Source organism: Uranotaenia lowii, chromosome 1, assembly GCF_029784155.1.
Source record: "Uranotaenia lowii strain MFRU-FL chromosome 1, ASM2978415v1, whole genome shotgun sequence".
Lineage (NCBI taxonomy): Eukaryota > Metazoa > Arthropoda > Insecta > Diptera > Culicidae > Uranotaenia > Uranotaenia lowii.
Window position 1 is genome coordinate 201,038,679 of NC_073691.1, and position 24,946 is coordinate 201,063,624.

Here is a 24,946-nt window from a genome sequence, read left to right on the forward strand (position 1 = left end):
ATTTTCTGTCTATTTTTTCGTCAGATTTTGCAGGTTCGCAGTACCGACGGCAGGTGGCGAACCTGAAAAATTTGACAAAAAATTCCCTATAGGAAAAATGTACCTGTTCAGCCCGATTTTATCGTAGAAATTGGCTTTTTTTAAGTTGTGTGGCATTTCCTAACTGAGATAGCATTTCTTCAAATCGATCGATGCGCACTCTGGATTCGATTTTGCGTACTGTTGGAAAAATTATCCAAAAAACGTAATCGAGTGTCCAGTCAGTATGATCAGTGCTTCTAGCTTAAGGTTGCTAGAATTTTTTACAGCGTGTATCCGAGTCAGACAAATCCAGGTTTAATAATTTTTTCAAAAACCTGGTAAAATCCGGGCAATCGTTTTCAAAATGTTCGACGTAAAATCCGGGCAAGTTTGATCAAAACCCAGGAATTATTCAACAAAAATCAAGAAAAAAAAACTTAAAAAATTTTATCTTCAAAACTCATCACCAGTTTTGAATCGTGGTTGAGACTTCTGAAAATCCTTTTATGAATATTTTTATAATATTGCTCAAAAAATTTCTTTTTGGACGCATGAATAAAAATTTATTGTAAAATAATTTAATTTTGTTTTGATTGATTTGAAAAATACAATTAATAAACCCGGGCTTTTTTCAATGAAATCAGCACTATCTAGCCAGATCGGACTTTTCCCAAGTTTCGTATAAAATATTCGGGAAAATCCGGATAAAATCGGGCAATCTGGCAAGATTATTCTAGCTTCAGGTTTTTCGGACACTAAGTGAATTTTTTTTGGAGCCATAGCTGATCTACAGTCCTTTGTCCAAAGCATATTTTTCCTGTTTATTTTTCTTACACTTTGCATAACGGAGAACTAAAATGTTGCAGCTGAATATTGTCCGAGAAACATGTTTAAGTTGCATTAAGAAATTTCCAAAACAACAAATTTAGTAAAAATCGGTTAAGAAACAATAGAGATAGAGCGATTTTAAGCGGGAGTGTCAAATTGACACTTAAGGTCTGATTAGGCAAGTTTTATTTTTGTCTGGGTTTCAGGGTGCGTCCATGAAAAAGAAATTTAAGTAAAAGATGCAAAATTTAAAAATTTAAGAATTCTTCGAGGGTCCCGAGAATTTTTTTTCATTTGGATGCACCCGAATAAAGATTCAAGCCGGAAAACTTCTAATAGTGTCATATGGACAATCAGGAGCGGATAAGGTTAAGTATTTTTTTAATGGACAAAATCATTTGCATTTCATAAAATTTAAGAGCACATTAAAAAAAGTAATGTATTATGAAAAAATACGAAAAATTACTTTCGAGTTATTTCAAATGACGAAAACTGCATAAATGAATAGCAATATACACAAAACAAAATGGGCAATAACTATGGCTAAACGTCACTTAAAACGACAAAAAAGTGATTAAAATTTGTCAAAAAAGTTGAATAGGAACATAACAGGACCAGTCGATAGAAAATTTTAACTATCATTTAAAAATTTACAAAAAATGACATTAACAATGATTTATTTTTATAAACAAGTGATAAAAAAGTTGAGAAAAACAGAGTTCGAGTTTGGCAACCCAACGTGCTCGCGAACGTGTTGCCAAATTCAATGTCCTGCGATCCTACCAGGGTTTTTTTTAAAGCGATTTCTAGAAGACTGACAACTTTCATCAGTTTTATTAACGAAATTTAATAAAAAGTGAACTTCATTGACTGACCCATATTTCCAATTCAAAGTATGAAATTTTGTTAAGTTAAAAAAAAAGAACTTGTAAATAAATCCAAAAATCATCTTAACTTCACTTGAGTGTTTGTCTAATGAATAGTTTTATTGATATTTTTGAATTTATGAAAAAAAAGAATAAAACGCAAAAAAGAAGAAAAAAAATCCACGGTTTGAAAAAAGATCTTTGCAATTTTTAAAACATTCATTTTCTAGAGAATTGAAATGACAAATTTAAAACAAAGATTGCAAAGATTATTTTCTAACATTGTTGGGAAATTTAAGAGGCTATAAAAGATTTGGATTTAAATCTGTGGACCACCCTAGTGAAAATTTGTCAAGATGTCTTATAAACATTCAAATGGTTGTCCAAAGCTCGTTCGGAGCATTTTGTAAATTATTTTATGATGTAACTCTGAAACATTCCAAATAAAATTACCGGATTTCCGCTAAGTCGCACAATGTTGATTTTTCTTCTAATTTCTTATTTCTTATACGAAAATCATATCGTTTTATGTATTTTTAGGTCATTTGGCTTGAAAATAATAATTACGATTTCCCCAATAAGGTGATTTTTAAGGGTAATATATTGAAAATTCGAGGCTTTCCTGAATTAAGTCCGAATGAGCTTAAATTTTGTTCAATTGATCTTTACCATTTTTAAAAACGGCCATTTTCTATAGAATTGATATTGGGGGCTGTCCACATACCACGAGGACCACTTAGGGGGGGGGGGGGGGGGGGTATGAAAATGTCCACGCTTGTCCACGGAGAGGGGGGTAGGGGTTTGGGTCATGTCCACGTGGACAAACTCACTTTCACAATATTTTCTAATGGTGAAAAAATATTGAGATGTTTAAATCAAAATCTTAAATTTCAAAGCTTTCCAGTTTAAGTTTGAACAATAAGTAGCTACTTGAGGCAAGTTTTGAATATGAGAGTTTAGAAATTAAAAATTTTAAAAATTATTTTATATCGGGAAATGATCAATTTTTTTTTTAAATGAGCCGTTTCAATAACAAAAAGGCAAAAAGTGGTGATTTCTAACTGTCAAATTAGATTAAGAAAAAAAAATAATTTCAATTCTGTCCACGTGGACATCCAGGGAGAGGGGTAGGGGTTTGCCAAATGTCCACGCTTGTCCACGGAGGGGGAGGAGGGGGTAAAAAATCTCATTTTTCTGCCCACGTGGTATCTGAACGGCCCCTTGGCAACAGAGATTTCAAGAATTATTTACAAAAATATCGGTAGGAAATTGTAGAAACTTTTTTTTAACTATAAAGGATTTGGATTTGAATTACTCTTAGGACCACCCTAGTGAATGTTTTTTTGTTTACGAGGTATTATCAACATTCAAATGGTTGTCAACTTCTCGTTCTCTCGAACAGTTTGTTATTTATTTTATGTGGTAATTCTGAAACAGTTCACATAAAATTATCGGGTTCCCGCTAAGTCTCAGAGTGTTGATTTTTCGTCCATTTTTTTAACCGAGATAACATCAAATCTCATTGTTTTAAACATTTTTAGCTCATTTTACTAGAAAATTCAAATTTCTATTCCCCTAATTAGGTTATTTTTGACGGTAAAAAAATTTCAAATTTGGGAAATCCCTAAATTAAGTCCGATTGAGCTGAAATTTTGCTCAGAACGATTTTTTGGGGTCAATCTACAAAATGTATACATATGATCCGTTTTCGAAATTCCAATTTAGTGCAAAAATGCTAGAAACAACTGTTATAAGAACTCAACCTGTAAGTCGGTTTTTAAATTTTGGTCTTTTTTTAACTTAAAAACAATTCCTCCGGGATGGTGTTCGAAATATGGAGTGCTTCCATCCTAACAGATGTTTACAGATGATATTCGTCAACTGCCAACGTGACAAGTGACGTGAAGACGCATCACCTCCTTCGATCGAAGTAGGCAATCACGAACGTTTCGGTAACGCTGTCGTAGCAAAAAAGGTACCAGCAAATTCGGTCAAATCATCCTCTAGCCAACCTTGCTCTTAAGTTCCACACATTCCGGAACTGACTTGCAGGCCTAATTAATCCGGCACGATTTTCGGCTCCACTAAGGTGGTAAAACAGCAGTGTTGTTGTAGAACAATAAACAGTGAGAAGGTAAAAACAAACCGAAGAAACTGAAAGGTGAGGTGTTGAAAACGCCCAACCCTCCTTATTGGGTGAGATGCTCATCAACGTCAAAAAAAAAAACACCGGGCGATACCAATTAACGTTTCGATTCTAGAGCGAATTTTTTAATTCCATCTTAAGCACCGTGAAATGGAAGGAGAGCTGCATTAGCACTAATCGCCCGGTAATTCGATCTCACGCTTCATAGATGCAAGGTAAACAATAACAATAAATGTAACTTGTCGTGGCCAAGGGAAAAATCATAACAAATTAGCAACACTAGCAGAAACAAAACATTTTCATGCAATAAACGGTTTTTCAAAAATGGCACTCGATTTGGCACTACCCCCAGAATGTATGAGCTTTTCGGGTTCAACAAACCCCACCAACAGAGACCGGGGAAGAATGCAGGTGTCTCATTCCGAATCTTCCCAACACGCAGGTAACCTGCAAGCTTCTTCTTTAACGCATATAACAAGCCAGAAAGCGATTTTCACCTGTGGTTTTTCTTCGGCACTACTTCTGGACACCCGAGAAGCACTGCTTCTTACGGAGGATAGTTTCGTAGATTGACGACCGGCGACTGCGTCCTCGAAAAAACCGGCCAATTGGCTAAGAACACTGGCCCGAACCCGAAGTACGTTACTATCGTAGTCAACGGTTGATGATGGTGTCGTCGAAGGTTGATTGATTATTGAGTTACCGATTCCTCCCGATGGAGTGCTTCTATTGCTTCCGAAAGAACTCGCAACGTCTCGATTCGAACGCGACCCGGTTTCAACTGACGATGACGATCTATCGGAATCGGCTCCACCAACAGAACGACCAGTCACGGCCACGACGATCTGGTTTCTACCAATACCATCAACACTGCTGCTGGAGGAATTCGCCAGGGAGCTTTGGGCTTCTCCACAACTACCAGTACTCCGATGATTGTTTACGGTGCCCATCAACCCCCTCCGGACCCCACAATCTGCCGCTGTGAAGCCCGGCGGAACCGAAGAATTTGACGACGACGACGACGCATTTCTTGCGTTTGCGGTGGAATCCCCCCGCAGCTTTCCGGCTGAGCCGGTGGAATTTATGCTCGATCTACCAAACATAAACCTGTTGCTGTTGAGCTTATGCTCTGAGGCTCTCTCAGCAGGCGTGGATTTCCACGATCTTCCCACCCCGCCCGCACACAGTTGAGTTGAGATCGATCGTTTTCTCTCCACTCACAAAACTCCCTCTCTCAGGGACACTTGTTTATTGTTGTTTTTGTTGTTCTGGTTTCGTTAGTAAATAAACTGTCAATCGATGAGCTTCCGTCAAAATTCTAACTTTTAAGGTTTTTTAACATAACAAATCTCCGTTCGAGTTTTACACATTCCGAATCAGAAGTCTGATTGTCTTCATCTGCACACCTGAAAACTGTTGAACCAACAAATACAAAAAAAAAGGTGTAAACAAAACTCACAAAATGTATCACGTGCTCTCTCGAGAGCTTTCGCTCTTTTTCGCTTTTCTTCCTTGAAAGATCATCAAACTCAGAGATTTTTAAAGCTTTCATCAAAGAGGGTGAACTGGCTGCGGATCAATCATAGCCCTAACTCAAGTATTTCAAAAATATTATTCCATTGGATGAATTAAAATTGATAAGGAATGAACACACTTCCCCTATTTTTTTAAGGTACCTTAGCAGCTAAATTGTTCTAGCTTTAAGGGAGGTATTTATGTATGTCCTAAATTTTTTCTTCGTTATTTCAAACGATTCGAACCACTTTAATAATGATGTCCGGAGGCAGAGCTTTTGCTTCCCACTCTTGCTCTTGAAATATTTAAAATGTCTCTCGCTCGCTCCCACCCAGATTCGGCAAGCGAGAGAGTTTCGTTCGGTTCAAGCATAATTAAAGCGCCTTAAAGTAGACTATCAAATTTTGACACAAAGCTTCAGCAATAACCTATCGTATATTTTGTCCATGTTGAGTGCATACACGCAGCGTTGCCACATTTAAATCTGTATTTTCGAGCAAAAAAATCTTTTTAATCTGTATAAAATCTTAGAAATCTGTATTGAAATCTGTATCAAAAATTTTCATTCCGGATACTTACGCTGAACTACGGTGACCTGTTTTATAAAGCATAGCGCACTCATTTGGACTACGCTTCTCATTAATGCGGGCTACTATTTGTGCGACTTGCCAAACCCGTGTTAAACCTGACATTTGGTTATACGCGATCCGTTTTTGGTTTAACTTTGTCCGATTTATGGTAACGGACAAAATACATGTCCGCTATATGTGAAATAAACCGAGAAATGTTCTGCTATAATTTGAAAGTTTTGTTATACTAAAATTTTTGTATAGCAGTTTATGAAAATCACTCGATGATAGTTGTGGTAATGTTTTGTTTTACATTTATTTTGTACGATCATCATCAATAGTTTCGGTGGAAGGGGTTATTTTCGAAAAAAACTGCCGTATACCGTCAAACGGGGCATCATGCAACAGCGGGGTTCGATGCAACATATATATAACACTACATTGAATCAATTTTTAGTTTAATGTATTGTAATAAAGTTATCTTTTAATGATAACAAAATGATGATGACATAATTTCTCGTATCTTAAGCTAGTTGTCTTAAGTTTTTTATTTTTATGTAAAATTTGAAAAATCGAGCAATAAAAGTACAAAGACCCAGTATGACGGATCGGCTTGATAAAATTATCTACAAACTTTTTACAGGTTTCCTCATGTTGCACCATCATTGTTGGTGTAAAAATATTTTTCGACCAATCACCCATTTTTTAAAAATAAATATTTTTAAAATTCAGTAAGGTGTCTGGGGTAAAATGCAACAAAATGCAAATCGAAAAAATACCTTGTAAATCTCGTTTCCATGTGCTGGAATATGAATGTTTTGCATCACGCGTTTGTAAACATTCAAATTTCATTCATCCAAACATTTATTTTTATGATTTCACCTTGTAGAATTTTTCGTAGTATTATTTAACCCCTAAATGTATGCAGCATCCTTATTTTCAGAAAAAAATGTGAAAATTTGTTTTTACAGACTCAAAAACTACTGCAATTGGTGTTGTCAAGCGTAATGGTCTTTAAGGCATCGCAAATATATTAAAAACTATGAATTTTCGTACGTGTACATAAGATTTTTCATTAAAAACAAAGTTTGTTGCAAGTTACCCCATTTTCTAAGAAGTGTGAAAATCGCATGTTTTTAGAAAATTAAAAATAATTGAAAAAACCAATAATTTTTTTAACTACGCCAATTTGATGCCCCAGCATCCTTTAAACTTTTGATGCATAAAGGATACGATTAACTGTGAACATAAGTTTTTTAGAAGCCATTGAAGTTGAAAATTGTTGCATGTTGCCCCAGTTGACGGTATCTGTGATTTATTGTGATCAGTCCAGAAGTTTCAAACCTTATAAAGGACACACAGATTTACGTCTGTGTGCCGTTTGCTTGACTGAACTTTTAAAATAGATTCACTTTACGTATAACTGAGCCAATTTTCGATTCTTAACGTTTTTTCATTTGTTGAATCGATTAATAGAAAGCATATTTCCATATGCGTCATTCCGACATGTTAAGTCGATTGATTTTCGATTTGATAGAACCAGAGAGCCAGAAAAAACTGGCTCACGCGATGGGAGACGTCGAGTTGCCAGGGGGTTGTTTGCAAGCATGATAATTGATGGCTGATTGAATAATCAAAGTTGATTATTATTGATCGACTCGAAGTATAATCAAAATATCTTGGAAAATCCCAGATTTTCAGAAAATCTGTATGAAATCTGTATAAATTTCCAATTATCTGCAATCTGTATATACAGATTCTGTGTTTGAAAATTTCAAAAAAATCTGTATACTTACAGAAAAATCTGTATATGTGGTAACGCTGCATACACGTGTTCTGTATGATCTGTTTTGAAAACAAAACGATTTTGAATCATCCTTGAAAAAAAAACAGCAGTGTTTTGGATAGTGAGTAGGCTGTGGCTGAGCGAAGAGGACGCGTTTTTTCTGTCATCAATAAATTGAAGCAAATTTCAAAGTCCCGAAAATTGACTGAGATTTTGTAATTTAAACAATCAAGCAACGGAACGAAACTGTTGGATAGAAAACTGCCCCCTAAGCTTGCAACAGCTTTACCGGCGAGCCGCGGACTTCTCTACATCTAGGATTGGCGTTTTGTTTGGCATTCTTGGTGAGCCCCTTCCTTTATTTTACTTTTCCATGTTTGTCAGAGTTTTAGCTCTACTGGGGCCGTGAGAACGGGGATATTTTATAGATTAAACACAAACACGCTGCGAAGGGATGAAAACGAGATTTGCAGAGAGGCGCTTGACTGGAATCCAGATGGGCATCGAAGAAGAGGCAGGCCCATAAGCTCGTGGCGGCGTAGTCTAGCCGCTGAAATCCACACAGTTGACGAGAACCTTGGCTGGCAGCAAGTGAAGACGCTGGCTCCGGATCGCCAGCAGTGGAGATCTTTTATCTCAGCCCTATGCGTCGGTCAATCGGCGCCGGACCCTAGGTAAGTAAACACAAATTCCCACTCCATTTAAGTTCTGTTCAAATTTTAATTTAAAAATGTTCAATAGTTTCTTCAGATAGGACGATTTTAATTTACTGTTCATCACTAATTTCTTTTAAACCTTCCGCGAAATGCGTTTTGCGTTACTCAGGGCAGCTTATATCGCTAGAGATCAGATGAACAAACAAGCTTTTGAAACGCACAGCAACATTTATCCCAGACTACAAACTTGGAATTGAATTTGGAAGAAGTTTTATCTTTACTTAACCACATCTTTTATGAATCTTTCTTGCTCGTTTCAAAATGGGGTTTAAAGTTCGATAATTTAACATTGCTGCGATTTAATTTTTATTAAGAGTTATTCTGCATAAGGATTGAATTTGATTGTTGTGAAAAGTGATCGTGAATCAGCTGACGTTCTGTTGTTGCGTCTATTTTTTGAGGATGCTGTGCCAACCACGTGAGTGAATCACCCAAAACAAAACAGTCCACTCGACTTAGTTAAACGAGCTCGATTTTCTCGTAGTGAGTGAAATGTGTGAGGTGCAAATCACAAATCCTATGCATTAACACACCGGCTAGCTGCCGGGGGTAAAATGGTGCCGGTCTGCCTCGTTGCGTGTCCGTTTATAAATGGAACAGAGTCGGATGCCTTTACGGTACGGTATGCTGATGATGTGACGCCAAGAATAGCCACCATCAATCGGTTGTTTTTGTTTTCGTCGGCTTCGTTAGAAAAGTTATTGTTTTTTTTTTGTAACATTTAATAAAACAGAAAAGCCAATTTTAACAATTTTAACTGTTTTGACAATTTTATCCATTTTGACAATTTTATCCATTTTGACAATTTTATCCATTTTGACAAATTTGACAATTTTGACAAATTTTGACAATTTTGACGATTTTGACAATTTTGACAATGTTGAACATTTTGACAATTTTGACAATTGTGAAAAATTTGACAATTTTGACAATTTTACCATTTTGAAAAATTTGACAATCTTGACAATTTTGACAAAGTTAACAATTTTAGCAATTTTCACAACTTTTACAATTTGGAAAATTTTGACAATTTTGACAATTTTGACAATTTTGAGAATTTTGACAATTTTGACAATTTCGACAATTTCGACAATTTTGACGATTTTGACAATTTTGACGATTTTTGACCATTTTGACAATTTCGATAATTTTGTCAATTTTGAAAATTTTGTCAATTTTGAAAATTTTGTCAATTTTAACAATTTTGACAACTTTGACAATTTTGACAATTTTGACAATTTTGACAATTTTGACAATTTTGACAATTTTGACAATTTTGACAATTTTGACAATTTTGACCATTTCGACAATTTTGACAATTTTGGCAATTTTGACATTTATGACAATTTTGACAACTTTGATATTTTTAAATCTTGACAATTTTGACAATTTTGCCAATTTTGCTAATTTTTACAATTTTGATAATTTTGACAATTTTGCCAATTTTGATAATTTTGAAAATTTTGACTATTTTGACATTTTTGACAACTTTGACAATTTTGACAAATTTGACAATTTTTGACAATTTTGACAATTTTGATAATTTTGACAATTTTGACAATTTTGACAATTTTGACAATTTTGACAATTTTGACAATTTTGACAATTTTGACAATTTTGACAATTTTGACAATTTTGACAATTTTGACAATTTTGACAACTTTGACAATTTTGACAATTTTGACATTTTTTGACAATTTTGACAATTTTGACAACTTTGATAATTTTGACAAATTTGACAAATTTGACAATTTTTTCAATGTTGTCAATTTTGACAATTTTGACAATTTTGAAAATTTTGTCAATTTTGACAATTTTGACAATTCTGACAATTTTGACAATTTTGACAATTTAGACAATTTTGACAATTTTGACAATTTTTACAAATTTTTACAAATTTTTACAAATTTTTACAATTTTCACAATTTTTACAATTTTGACAATTTCGACTATTTTGACAATTTGGACAATTTTGGCAATTTTGACATTTTTGACAATTTTAACAATTTTGACAATTTTGACAATTTTGACAATTTTGACAATTGTGACAATTTTGACAATTTTGACAGTTTTGACAATTTTACCATTTTGACAATTTTGACAATTTTGACAATTTTGACAATTTTGACAATTTTGACAAGTTTGACAATTTTGACAAGTTTGACAATTTTGACAATTTTGACAATTTTGACAATTTTGACAATTTTGACAATTTTGACAATTTGACAATTTGACAATTTTGACAATTTTGACAATTTTTACAACTTTTCCAATTTTTACAATTTTTACAATTTTGACAATTTTGACATTTTCGACAATTTTGACAATTTTGACAATTTTGACAATTTTGAAAATTTTGAAAATTTTGACAATTTTGACAATCTCGATAATTTCGACAATTTTGACAATTTTGACGATTTTGACAATTTTGACAATTTTGACAATTTCGACAATTTTGACAATTTTGACAATTTTGACAATTTTTACAATTTTTACAATTTTGACACTTTTGACAATTTTGACAATTTTGACAATTTTGACAATTTTGAAAATTTTGACAATTTCAACAATTTCAACAATTTTGACAATTTTGACAATATTGAAGATTTTGACAATTTTGACACCTTCGACAATTTTGACAATTTTGACAATTTGGACAATTTTGGCAATTTTGACAATTTTGACAATTTTGACAATTTGACAATTTTGACAATTTTGACAATTTTGACAATTTTGACAATTTTGACAATTTTGATAATTTTGACAAGTTTGACAAGTTTGACAATTTTGACAATTTTGACAATTTTGACAATTTTGACAATTTTGACAATTTGGCAATTTTGACAACTTGTACAATTTTGACAATTTTAACAATTTTGACAATTTCGACAATTTCGACAATTTCGACAATTTTGACAATTTCAACAATTTTGACTACTTTGACAATTTTGACAATTTTGACAATTTTGACAATTTTAACAATTTTGACAATTTTGAAAATTTTGAAAATTTTGACAATTTTGACATTATTGACAATTTTGACAATTTTGACAATTTTGACAATTTTGCCAGTTTTGACAATTTCGACAATTTTGACAATTTTGACAGATTTGACAATTTTGACAATTTTCTCAATTTGGTCAATTTTGACAATTTTGGAAATTTTGACAATTTTGACAACTTTGACAATTTTGAGAATTTTGACAATTTTGAAAATTAGGCAAATTTTAACAATTTTGTCAATTTTGACAATTTTGACAATTTTGACAATTTTAACGATTTTGACAATTTTGGCCATTTTGACAATTTTGACAATTTTGACTGTTTTGACAATTTTGACTTTTTTGACAATTTTGACAATTTTGACAATTTCGACAATTTTGACAATTTTGACAATTTTGACCATTTTGACAATTTTGACAATTTTGACAGTTTTGACAATTTTGACTTTTTTGACAATTTTGACAATTTTGACAATTTCGACAATTTCGACAATTTCGACAATTTCGACAATTTCGACAATTTCGACAATTTCGACAGTTTCGACTTTTTTGACAATTTTGACAATTTTGACAATTTTGACAATTTTGACAATTTTGACAATTTTGACAGTTTTGACATATTTACCATTTTCAATATTTTAAATATTTAAGAAGCATCTAAGAAAAAATTTCGCTGAAAAACCGATGAAAGATCGTGGCTTCGATCTTATAAGGCAAAAAAGTTAGTAGCTGGTGAATAGAGGTATGTCTTTTGGCATCGAAAAACAATCATCACAACACACAACAAGGCATCACTTCTAGTGCCTAGCGAAGTTCGGATTGAAAAGAAGTCATGCTATAATTCTATGGGCACCAGCAGTGTTGCCAGTTGAATTGATTGTTTTTCAATGCCGAAAGCATACCCTTATTCTGATAATTTTTTTTTGCCATATTAGAAACGAAGTCACGCTCTAAGACAAAGTTTTTCAGCGGGAAATTTCTTTGAAAGAATTTACAAATTCGCCCGATAGCAGGCTCGGTTCCACAGAAAAAAAACAAAGACGATTTTGATTTTTCCGAACTAAATATTCAATTTTCTCGTACGAACCTTAAAGTTAAAAATTTACTCGTGTTAACGTTCCCTAAAATTTCTGCAACAAAATCGTGGTTGAGTTTGGATCCAAAACGAAGGTTCTTATACTGAAAGATTTGACAGATTCAAAAAAGACCCCAAATCGGCTCAGTATACAAATATGATAGAGAAAAAAAAGAGAGAGACAAGCTGAAAAATATAGGTGAAAACTTCAAGTGAGTTGAGAGTTTTAAGCGAGTCCGGTAGACAATAATAGATATATTTTTGAAAGTTCGTAAACGTATTTGAGCTGTTCTCTCGACTTTCCACTTTTCTAGTTCCAAGAGCTGTCCTCTCGACTCTCTTAAAATTCCTTAACCTCAACTTAACTGAAGTACAGAAAACCGAAATTAAATAGCTAATATTGACATGTTAAATATCTTTACCACATTCCACTTTATTTTATTTATCGAGAAAATTAGTAATCTGAACTACTAGAAATCGATGAGTTAGAATTTGATGTTTTTTAGGAGTACCTACATTTTTTTTTATATTTACAACATTTCATCAAGCTGATTATTACTCTACGAGTGTAATTTTTTTTTAGATCTTCCTACTACATTAGTTTCTACTAAGCTTCTGATGCCAATCGCAAGTGCCCCAGCTTGCTGTGATTAGAAGCGTTAAAAAAGTTATCGAATAAATACCTGCTGAACTTGGACGTCCATTTTGACAATTGTTTGTTTGTTCGTTTCTTGTTGTTGAGCTGGTGTAAGTAATCTTCTCAAAAGTGTTGCTAATCCGTGATGTTTTGCTGAGTGAAATTGGTGTTTGTGTAGATTTCGTGGGCCGTTCTGGTATCCAAAAAAGTTCACTTCCTCAAATTGCACTCCAAATATTTTAGTCGGACCGGTTACAAATTCTTAAGATAACGATTGTTGATAGTGCTGGATTGGGTGTTAAAAACAAACTTTTAGGTAGGATTTCATAGGGTGTATGGATATGATCCTGTAAAACTCATCAAAAAGTTGTCTTCGGTTCAATCAGCGAAAAACCGTTAATTTTGAACATTCGAAAAAAAAATTTTCACCACAGTGAATCAAAAAGAAAACAGTTCAAACTTGAAACCTAAATTTATGACATTTTTCCGGTTCGAATAACATTAGTCACTGAGCTGGACACGAAACATAAACAAACATTTGGTACTCCAGCTACCCAAATTATTCCAATGTTAGTCAACGTAAACAATGACAGAACAGGAGAATCTCAAACCCGACAACAGCTCCCGTTTCACTATTTCAAAGTGTAGCTCTAACGACAATTTTCCGATCACTTTCTTGTGTTATTTTCACTTTTCCGACCCGTTTGCTGGTTTCTTCATGTTTGATCATTTCACTTGTAGTTGCACCATGTCATCTGCAAGTTGTCTTTGCTGTTTTTTTTTACTACGGTTGTTCGTGTTTCCTTCCCGCTGTTTTCTGTTGCTGTCTGCCAGCTTTGCCGAGTGACGATATTTTTAGAACATCATGTTCCACCCACCGTTTGTTTCGTGTTGTTTCTCCCAGCCTGTCTATTCCGTACTACCTTTTTCAACACACCGGCAGCCGATGTAAACACAACAAATACACAATCTCATCCGCACAAGTAAGGATCAACAGCTATTCTTTACGACTGTTTGCGCTCACTTTTGGGAAAACTTTCGGAAGGAATATCTTTAGTGTTCGGAACGCGTGCCAAATTTCTGGTTTTGTGTTCTATAGTCCCACCTCCTGGTGGTCTCGCGATGACCTTGCCAGATTTTAAGTGGATGCTTGCTTTGCTTGACTGGTGACCATAGATAGCTGTCGCGCCGATTACATAATCGGTTCTATTTTCGACCCACAAATGTTCGGTGCTATTTAGGGGAAATTTAGAACATCAAAGTCGCGATCACGCGATGTTGGGAATCTTTGATTCCCTTCAAACAAATTATTTCAGGTTTACAGCATTTTTTTTTCATGCAGAACAATCCGTTTTATGCACTGCGAGTGCCGCCATGACTACCTTCTAACTTACAAAAACTGTGGCTCCAGAGAGTATTTTTAGCATACTTGACACAATTTTGCTTGAATTCCGTTGGGTGTGTGGGCAAAAAACAGAAAGCTTAACATAGTAATTAAAATATGTTGTTTCTTTGCTAGATATAGATTGCGTTGAAACTTTTGGAGGATTTCGTGTGAAACATGTTAACATCATACATATCAACTCCATGATTGCTCCCAACTGAATGGGTAGGGAAGAGTGATGGGTGAGTCTTGATTTCATTTTCTGTTTTTAAGCATACACCTTATTGTGACGATTTTGAAATTTATCAACTTTTGCAATGTTTATCAAAATACAATATGGAATAGATTTGCTCATAAAATTGGGACGATATGTGATGCCTGATGAATAAGAAGCATTTTGGTTTTGATCAAATTCGCATGGGATAGAAAATTGAAAACATATTTTTGTTTTTTTTTTTTTTTACATTTGAGCCGAAACAAGCCCATAGCTGGAGAAAGTGCTATAACGATAGTTAATTTTCAAGTGGTTTTCTGCATAGCTGTGATTAATGTGTTCCACAGCATTAAAATAGTTAAGCTAGAAAGTTGAAAAAGAAAATATTTAAATAGTGATTTGACCAAGTCGAAAATAAGCCCTGCTTAGTTCCTCAGGGAATTATTTGGGACCACTTTTCCGAACCAAGGTGTTAAACTGGCTGTTAAATGACCGATATACACAGTAAATTTTTAAATCGCTGGAAACGCTGTAAATCTTTTTTTTTATGGAAACCAGCTAACATGATTCGTTTTACTGACTTTTCCAGCACTTGTTTTTTTTTGCTGGAAATTTTCCAGCAATTCATCTGGATTGCTTGAAAATAAGCAATCAATCTGTCAGATTCAAAACTTGAATGGCACTTGAAAACCCCCAATTATTGGAACAAGCTTTTTTCACAATTGCAGTTCAAAAAAATCTCAAAATTTTATTTAGATAACAAAAACTGTTTGTCTTTATGGTTCAGACACTGATTTAAAATTCACACATTAGATAAATTTTATAGACAGAACCTGAAATTTGACGTGATGTATCTCGATAATCACTGAAGCTAATTCTACTTCTAGTTCTTTTATAACTCAACTTATCGTGTCTTGTATTGAAGCATATTGTTAAGTTATTATACTTATCATTTTTAAGTAGTTTTCGGGGGTAAACTGCCGTTCTAGAGCTAGAATATCCCATGTGACTTTTGGGTCATTTTCACTTTTTTGCTGGAAACGGTCTCTTTTAGTGTTAACTTTCGAATAAAAACACAAACAAGTATACTTGTTCTGAACTTATACGAAATTTTCATCAAGGTGGTTGTCTCTTTGTTGATAGTTCTACGCAAGAATGTCACACTAGAGGAAATTCTATGAAAAATGCAAATTTTATCAAAAAATTGTCTTAAGATGAGTTCAAACTGTTGAATTTAATGTTATTCACTGAAAAGAACACTAGAATAGAGGGCAGAGGAGGAGCGAGAAGCCTTGAGTTTTTTATTCAGAGAAATTTTCACTAAACACTTTTCGGTAGCCACTACTTACAGAATTCCATACTCAACTATACATTTTTATAAACAAAGAGGAACGTATTTCTCAAATTACGGTTTAGCATGAGTTTTTGGGAAAAAAAATAAAATACGCAAGCTTTTAGTGATAGAAAAATTGTAACCGTGTGACAGTTTTTCGTAGAACTAGCATCGGCATGCGTTCTGATTCTACGCAAAAGTGTCCCACGGAGCATTTTTGGCTCTAATTTGCTGTTTTTTTTTTGTAGGAAATGTAATTTTTTTGGCAGAAAACATTGTAAAATTATTAACTTGAACTGTTCACTACGAAAAAACTGTCGGTGAATTGAGTTTGAGAGAAAAATTGGAGTGAACTCGGAGAATGGCGGTAGGCTGTGACCGAGTCAAGAAAACGTGTTTTTGCTGTCATCAAAAGTTGAAACCAATATCAAAATCCAGAAAATTGTAAACTTTTGGGATGGAAGCATTAAGCGGCGGAAATTTTTGGATCATTCGAACAGAAAACCCCCCCTCAAGATTCGAGCATTCTTCCTGGCGGACTCCTCCAACATCCAGATTTTGCAGTTTGTTCATCATTCCCGGTGAACCTGTTCCTTCATATCCCTCTTCATATTTTCAATTACACTATGGCCCTGTGAACAGGTAAGTTTGATAGTTTTAGCACAAATCCCCGCTTCATTGAAGCACTGCAGTTCCAATTTTAAATTTCAAATTAATAATTTTTAAGTAGTTTCATCAGATCTTTAAATAAGTCCGTTTCTTTACTTTTATTCCTGAATTCTTTCAAATATTTCCTTAAATGCTTTATGATTTTCAAGGAACAGTGTGTTTCACTCGAGATCGAATAAAAAAATGAAATTTTCGAAACGCACAGATGCATGCGCAGAGCATGACAAGACTGAAAACTGAAACATGAAAGAAAAACTTTACATTAGGGGAGAATGAGTATACTTGATCCCCTTTTCTTATTTCTGTCATATCTTTTCGAAAAAGCTTCGTAGATCGCAATCATTTCCTTTTTTTGACAGCGTGTAACTTCAGGTTTATATGCTGCAAAAGGTAGATCGTTACATGAACCCGTAGATGAACTAGAAACGTTTTTGTAGGACTAAATAAATTGAGATATTTTGAAAGTTAAGGGAGACTTGATCTTTTATTAAAGCAGACTTTATCCTTTAAACAAGGTGCCCTGAGGCTCAGCCACCTTAAGACCTAGAGAGCTGAAATTTGGCATGGGTGCTCATAAGAACCAGGATTGATGAAAAATGTTTTTAGATTTTCGGATGACCCCTTTTGAAGGGGCTCGACCATACAACACAAATATTGTTTTTGCGATATTGACGTTATTGTACAGCGGATTAAGATGAAAATTTGCAAATGAGTGATTTTAGGGATGGGCATTTGATTTCGGCAAAAGGGGTCGTCCTTATAAACTATTCAATGTTTTTGCGATATTGACGTTATTATACATTGGATTGAGATGAAAATTGGCACACGGTAGTTTTTAGTGACGAGCAGTTGATTCCAATCATCCAATTTTGAGGCAGGGGCGGCGAAAGGGGTCGTCCATATTAAGTATTCACTGATTTAGAGATATTGATATGAAAATTGGCTTTATTATGCATCGTATTGGGATTAGAACTCCACATCAGAATTATAAGAGACGGGCAATTAAATGGATGGAAAAGTTAGCATACGGGTTTTTTTAGGTAAGACGAATCGATCCGTACTATGAAATTATGAGTTAAAAGTTAATACATAGATCGATGAGGAAAATGTGTGCAAAGTTATTTATTGGGAATTTTTTTGTGGAAATTTGGAGGTTAAACCCTCCCATGAAGGTCCAAAAAATGCCAAGTGAATTTTTTTTACTAAACATAAAAATTGAAATTTAAATTTAAATCATTCAAGAGTAACAATAGTGTAACAATCTCGACTCCAAAACCTCGAAATCTCATTCCAGGACCACAATTCTACAACAGTTTTTCAAAAAAAAATCTCACTTATTGAAAGTGATTGAGTCCCAAATATTGAATCTCAATAAAGATAGACTAAGCTTACCAAATTGTCCAGATTTTGACTAGATTTTCTCACTCTATTTGCAAAATCAAACGAAAATTTAAATTGAGTCCTTAGTAGCTTGGGTCCAAATAATTTTTTCAAACAAATTTTGTCAAAACAAACATAAACGATTTTTTGGAAGCCTGATTCTTCTGATGATTCGGAATCGGCTGATGTGTTTCGAAAAAATTAAAAACAGTTTCCCATGTGTTTTTCTTCTTGATTTGAATGGAATTATTCCGAAAATTTTTGAAACAATTAACCCTTGTTTCGAAAGGTTTTAGGATATAATTTCCTGGATTTGCCCAGCTCGGATACTTGCGGAAAAATATCTAGTACCTAAGCATCCAATTTATTGGTCTTGATTTTCAGTTTGGATCATCATTGGTATAGAAACCTGCTTCGAACCTTGGTGTTACATTCCAATCTAAAATGTGATGAATTTTTCATGGTCGTAACTCATAATTTCGGAATATGAAAAGAAAATGTATTAAGTTCAAACCATTTTGAAGATATGGATCTGAAATTTTTATCCTAAATTTATTTTCATAGTTGAAACAGAAGAAAGTTTCATTAGTCCAGAATTGAAAAATGTGAAACAATTTCATCATGCACAATTTTATAAGCATTTATAAGTTCAATAATGGAAAAAAAATCATGTTGAAAACCATAAATTCAAAATCAAGTAAAAAATTTCAGGTGAAAGGTTCTGATACAAATTTCACTTTTTGGTTTCAAATTCATAGGATTTCATATTATGAATTGAATTTGGGTTCAAAAAGCAAAATTCAGCCTTGGAACTAAAATCTAAGGTTTGTATCCAGATTAAACTCAAATCAATATTAAAATATCAATTTCCAAATTCAATCAAGGATTTAAATTGAAGGTGATCGCGGTTTCATAATTTTGATTCTTGATTCTTGATTCAAAATTAAAATTTTGAACTAAAGCAAAGTCAGTTTAGAAACCCAAACTTGGTGAAAATCACATATGAAAAATAAAATCTGGATTCATTTAAGAGAATTTGTTGTTAATGTGTTGTTAATTACATGATTTAAATTATGAAATGTAACTTGTTGAACTTGGTTTTTATCCTCAGGTAAAAATTCAGCTGGAAATTTCATTTAACATTATTTACGTATGTTGAAGATTCTTCAAATTCAAAGGTTCTAAATAAAATCATAAATTTTAATTGAGTTTACTAGATTAGAAAATTAATCTTATTTAAGCCATAAACCTAATTTTTTTTATTCGATTCGCGCGTGGGACGCCAGTCGGTTCGGTTCATTTTTCTTTCACGCTCCGTGTGTGGCTGCAAATTTAAATTGTAGAAATGGGGCTAAAATATTTTAAAATACAACCGAAAGCTTGGGCAGTGAAATTCTAGTGAAAAGTTCAACAGGTTTTATTTAAGTTAGGGCTAAAAAATAAGTTTTGTTGTATTTTATTCGTAAAAATACAAAGAGAAAAATGGCGATCAACACAAGTATTTCCTGCTTAAGTGAATTGCCGTGCTTTGCCGAAAGTGTTTTTTATTCCAGAGGTAGAAAATCGGCGATGAAAATGCCGACAGTGAATGAAATAAAAATTGTAAGAAATTTGTGAGCTGAAATGTTAGATTGTGCTTCGTTTTAAATTGCTCGATTTATGCTTGGGTCAAAAAGGAAATTTAACGCAAGTGCTGCTTTGGTGTTCCGGCTGAAGAAAATACCGGAGCTTACACACGCCCCGGTTTTGCGAAAAATCGTTAGGAGTAAAGATAGATAAGTGTCTGTAGGTAGCGGCAAATTCTGAGTAGTGGTTGCACTGATAGTAATATTGTGCATTGAAGGCGTTCTTGATTTGTTGCTGTGTAAAAAGTTGCAATTTTGTATGCAAAAGAAGTGATTATGATATACAGAAGAAAGAAAAGATAAAAGGAAGGTCTTTCATCAGTGCGCCGCCTACTATGATGTGGCGTTTACCGCATTCGGTAGCGAAACGCGTGTGCTTATGATTGAAAATGAAAGATGTACACGTTCAAGAAGTTTAGCCAAAAAATGTTTGTCGTGATAAATCATGGTTGGCGTGCAGATTGCCTAGTGTTAAAGAATCGAATCCCATTAGCAGCGGTAGGTTTAAGGTCCAAATCATAAAATCGGCCTATAGGTAAGATGTATCTGCCCATATAACTGAAAATATTAGAATGACCAATCAGTAGACAGCTGGCCAGGTATATACACGGATGCCGGAATACCTCTTGTAAATGTATAACATTAAATAATGTTATAGATTTTCAACTGGTTGTGTACTTGATTGACTCATTCCTCCAAAATACACAGACATAGACACGTTAAACATAATTACATAACAGTTCACACGAAGCCATGGTGCCGGGTATGGTGTTGGTGGCATTGAAGGTATATGGATGATGCCAATGAATCCATACTTTGGTCAAACTGCGGTGAATCCGTGCACCCATGGTGGATTAACAACATACATAAACCTAATTTTTTTTATTATTATTTCTGAATATTTGATACATTTTCACTCATGCATAAAACAGTTATGCTTGTGGTTCAAATGAATTAGCTTGCTAATGTAAGTGACTAGAACATGTTTCTAAACTGCCCATATTTGATAAAAGGCCTAATATGCCATTTTTGTCAAAATAGGGAAAATTGTACCATTTGATAGCTTATACTCTATATAATATCCCTACTTCATTCATTTTTTTAAATTCCATTGGTGGAGGCATACAACCCTAAAGAAAATTTGTCTAATGTGCAATATATTTGATAAATTGTCTTATGTGCATGATGTGTTGAATCATCATTCGCAGCAACCGGCGTCTTTTTATAGAAAGTTTTTCTAATCCCTTCTTCTTGTGATCTTGTGGCTTGGTGGTTATGGGCGTGAGCTTTTTGATCAGATGTTCGAGGATTCATTTTTTTACATTGTTACTTTTTGTATGTTGTTATTCTGATACTTTCATATGTTTAGAATGCAATTTATGCTTCTTTACTCAAAAATACAAAGAACGAACTACAGCTCCCAGAAATTCCCACCTTTTTAAATTTAGCTTATTTAAAATAAATATTTGGACGATTCCATTATCACAATTGTTTTAATATTTCTTAATAGAAAGAACAAAGGAAAAACAATAAAATGAAAGCAGTTAACTCTGAACAATAAAAAGCTTCTTCCTTTTTCGTCCTCTTATGGACTGCAAAGCATCTGCAACTAACTTCATCCTCCTTTTCGCTTTCACTAGAGCTTCCATACTTTTTTAAATAATTTGAAGCTTTTTTGTACATGACAACCTCAACAATATTTGATAACCTATTCAGGCACATTCAGAGCTATTTGTCAACCTTTATTCACGTAATATTTGATAAAGTGGCTACTGAGATTGAAATTATTTTTTTTTCATAAATTCTTTATCTAAATTTGCAATTTAACTCAACCGCCTATGTCCTATACCTACAATGATTGTTATGCACATTAATCTACTTTATTTTGAGTATTAGGATGCAAAAAAATAGTAAATCCAATTTTTTTGTTTCTGTATTCGATGTTTACTCTTGAGCTCGAACTCACGATCATCAGTTCAGGAAGCAACTGGTTCACCAACTGAGCTATATCAGAAGTCCACATATTTTTTGAGCTTCATGAAAAAATAGGCACTTATAGGACTTATTTTCGAAAATATATAACTTTGAGTGCAAAATAACTTTAACCTGAATTATTTGTACTTAGTACAAATTGTGCTTGAGTATGCATTGTTTAGGCAAATATGTTATAGGAAAAAAAAATTGCCAACTAAATCCCAAATAATATGGGAGAATAATGATTTGTTGTGGCTAATAAAATTTCATTTTGTTATCTGATGTAAATCAGCCTTTGAAACTAATTTTCTTATCCTACTAACTCGAACTTATAGAACCTGTATTCTAAGAGAAAGGACACTGATCCTTATAAAAATAATATATATGGCCGCATTGCAGAAAGCTTTGATAAAAAAAATCCTTAGCACTGTTCTTTGGCTCAATTTAAATGAATTTAAATAAATCAATTTAAATGATTTTTTTTAGAAACGCTGGTGAAATGGCACACAAAATTTAAAAGTAGAAGTTTAAATCAATTAAACCGCTCTCAAAGCTATAGTCATATTGAAAAAAAAAACTTATTTAATTCAAGAGTGGTCTATTTTGTTGTGAGCCTACTTGGTTGAATGATTCAACTGATTCAAAGCAATCGAAAGATTCCTTTTAATTCAACCACGGTAAATGAAAAGTTCATATACCGGTATTTCGATAACAACTTACTACCTTCGTCAGTGAGCGTTTTCGATTGATCAATCGCTGAAGAAGGTAGTAAGTTGCTATCGAAATACCGGTATATGAACTTTTCATTTACCGTGGTTGAATTGAAAGAAATCTTTCGACTGCTCAGTCAAGAGTGGTCCAAAATAGGTCCTGAGGATGGCCCAAAATAGAAACATTGTGGTCCGGAATGCCGGCCAGAGAGAGTAGTTACAGAATAAACGATTTTTAGGCTTAAATCTTGTTACATTGCAACAACAGAACGATAAGTTTCGTTGGAAAAAGCATTAAAAAAATGTTAAATATACTTTTTCATTTCAAGAAATGGCATCGGTATGTTTCCTAAAGGTAGGATGTGACGACATAAACGCAACCCTGAATATGAACTTTCAAGTTCATGGTGAGATCTATTTCTATCCCTGACCACGCAACAGCAGCAGCAGCATCATCCACTTGAAAATCTAGGTAATGAGTCACATAATTTGCACTTAAATATTTACACCGCAACTCTGACGGACATGCTCGAAGATTTCTTGGTCCTGTTTTTCCGTCTTGTTGTGCAGCAAAGATTTTTTCACGCCCTGTCTTCTTCACCTTTTCAAAATACACCAAAGCAAACCATGAATCTTAATTTTTCATAATTTCCATCCCGACATGGACATTAACAAACGGTGGCGTGAAAGGTTTATTTTTGGTTCGCTTCCCAGCGATCGCACGTTTGCGAATCTTTTATCTGCCATAATTTTAATCGAATATCCAATCCGGAAAACTGCTTCGATCAGTTCCCATTTAAGTGATTTCCACTATAATTATCTCTCCACAAGTGGGGTCCAATTGACAGCTCGTCAACGCTTCCCGATCACTTGATTCTATCGAACGGAATTGGGGAACCCTCCCTCTCTCGAAACAAAAAAAAGTGCTAGTGCCCAGGAATGTGTTTTTCCATCCGATCATCCAACTGTTACAAACAGCGATAGAGACACCACCGTTTTTGACGCATTTCTCTACCGTGTTTTCTTTCCGTGATTTTCACACGCTGCTCACGAACACTTTGGAAAGGAAAACTTTTCGATGTGATTGTGGTACGGAAAAGGAGGAAAAACCTGTCACAACACCATTAACATAGTCTGTGGCAACCGCAATGACAGGTGCACTTTCATTCACTAACTTTCACAAACTTTTCAAAGCGATCTTTATTTTTTCATTCGATCTACCACCTTCTATAATTTAATAACCAATTTCCTCGATTTTTCACCTTTTTGTTTTGTTTTTCACCGTAATCACGAGAAACAGCTCACGAATACCCTTTCATAGTGTTTTCCGCGAATCACGCAATTATTTTTCGGAAACTCTTTCCGCTCAAAGGTTTCATAGGCGCTTGTGATGATGATGAAGGTATTGGTTTGCACGATTTTTCACGACTTGCGCGCGCGCACACACGATCGGACTGAGGGCTGGGGAGCTGTTCTGAGTTTGTTGTTTGCCGAGCGAACGTTGAATGGACACTGATCGTGTCCCACCCAAACAACCGTTTGTGATCCTGGTCCGAGTTCGCGAGGATCGTGCACGAAAGATCGACCGTCTCGACTGACAGCAGCGCACAGAACTGACAGCACACGAAAGGAAACATGCGGTGAAGAAAGGAGGAACGCGCGATTTTGGGGGTATGATAGCCTTCACATGACTCAGGAGATGAATGCAGCGAATACAGGTAGGTGATGAATGGGATGGCGCCTGCGCGTCATACTTTTTCAGTGTGATCAACATAATTACTAGAGAGGTTAGGATCATCGAATCCCGCAAACCAGTAATAACTTACGAGCATTACCTATGCGGTTGGGTCATTTCATTGAGCATAGCGCGTGTATTCATTGTTTTGTTTATGAGTCAGTGGACTTGAGCATCTGTTTTGATGTTTTCAATTGGAGAAGTTATGGAAGTCAAATAATTTTCTTCTTCTTCTTCTTCTTCTTCTTTCACCAACATAGCCAAAACGTGTAAGCATCCTGGAAAATTAAAAGACTTGCGTCCTTCATTTTCTTTTCAACGTTATCTCTGTTACATAAAACATGCATTGCAGAGATAACTACGGCCAGGCCAACCATGTGGTAAATACCGCAAAAGATTCTGGAGCAAGGGGACGAATAAAGCGTGGAGTTCCCTACCAAACGCTTCATATGGATTACTTATATACCTACAGCATAATTTGAAAATAGCTACACTAATCTAATGACATTGTGTATTAGGAAAATAATACAATACGTTTAATATAATAGAAAAGGTTGGATCCCACCAAATAAGTCTTGAAAATTATCGACTAGAAACCTCTTCCTCTAGTACGGACCAGCTGACTTTAAAATTCCTTTCGAACTCCTCCAACCAGGATTCAGCATTCCGAAACAAAGCACAAACCACTCCGAAAACTACCGCCAGTCACTTAATCTATCATTTTCCAGTGTTTAATTCTAAAACTTCTAGATTTATTTTGA

At 34.3% G+C, this 24,946-nt stretch overlaps 1 protein-coding gene across 1 annotated transcript in view; it reads right to left on the bottom strand.

The window, feature by feature from the left end:
• LOC129738298 (muscle-specific protein 300 kDa-like) overlaps positions 1-23,950 on the bottom strand; it is a 52,591-nt gene extending 28,641 nt beyond the window's left edge. Inside the window, exons 1-2 of the mRNA XM_055729480.1 lie at positions 23,713-23,950; positions 4,359-5,274 (exon numbers count right to left, since the gene is read on the bottom strand). Coding sequence (XP_055585455.1) covers positions 4,359-4,964 — 606 coding nt within the window. The 5' untranslated portion in view covers positions 4,965-5,274; positions 23,713-23,950. The remainder of the gene's footprint in view (positions 1-4,358; positions 5,275-23,712) is intronic.
• Positions 23,951-24,946: the final 996 nt, after the last annotated feature.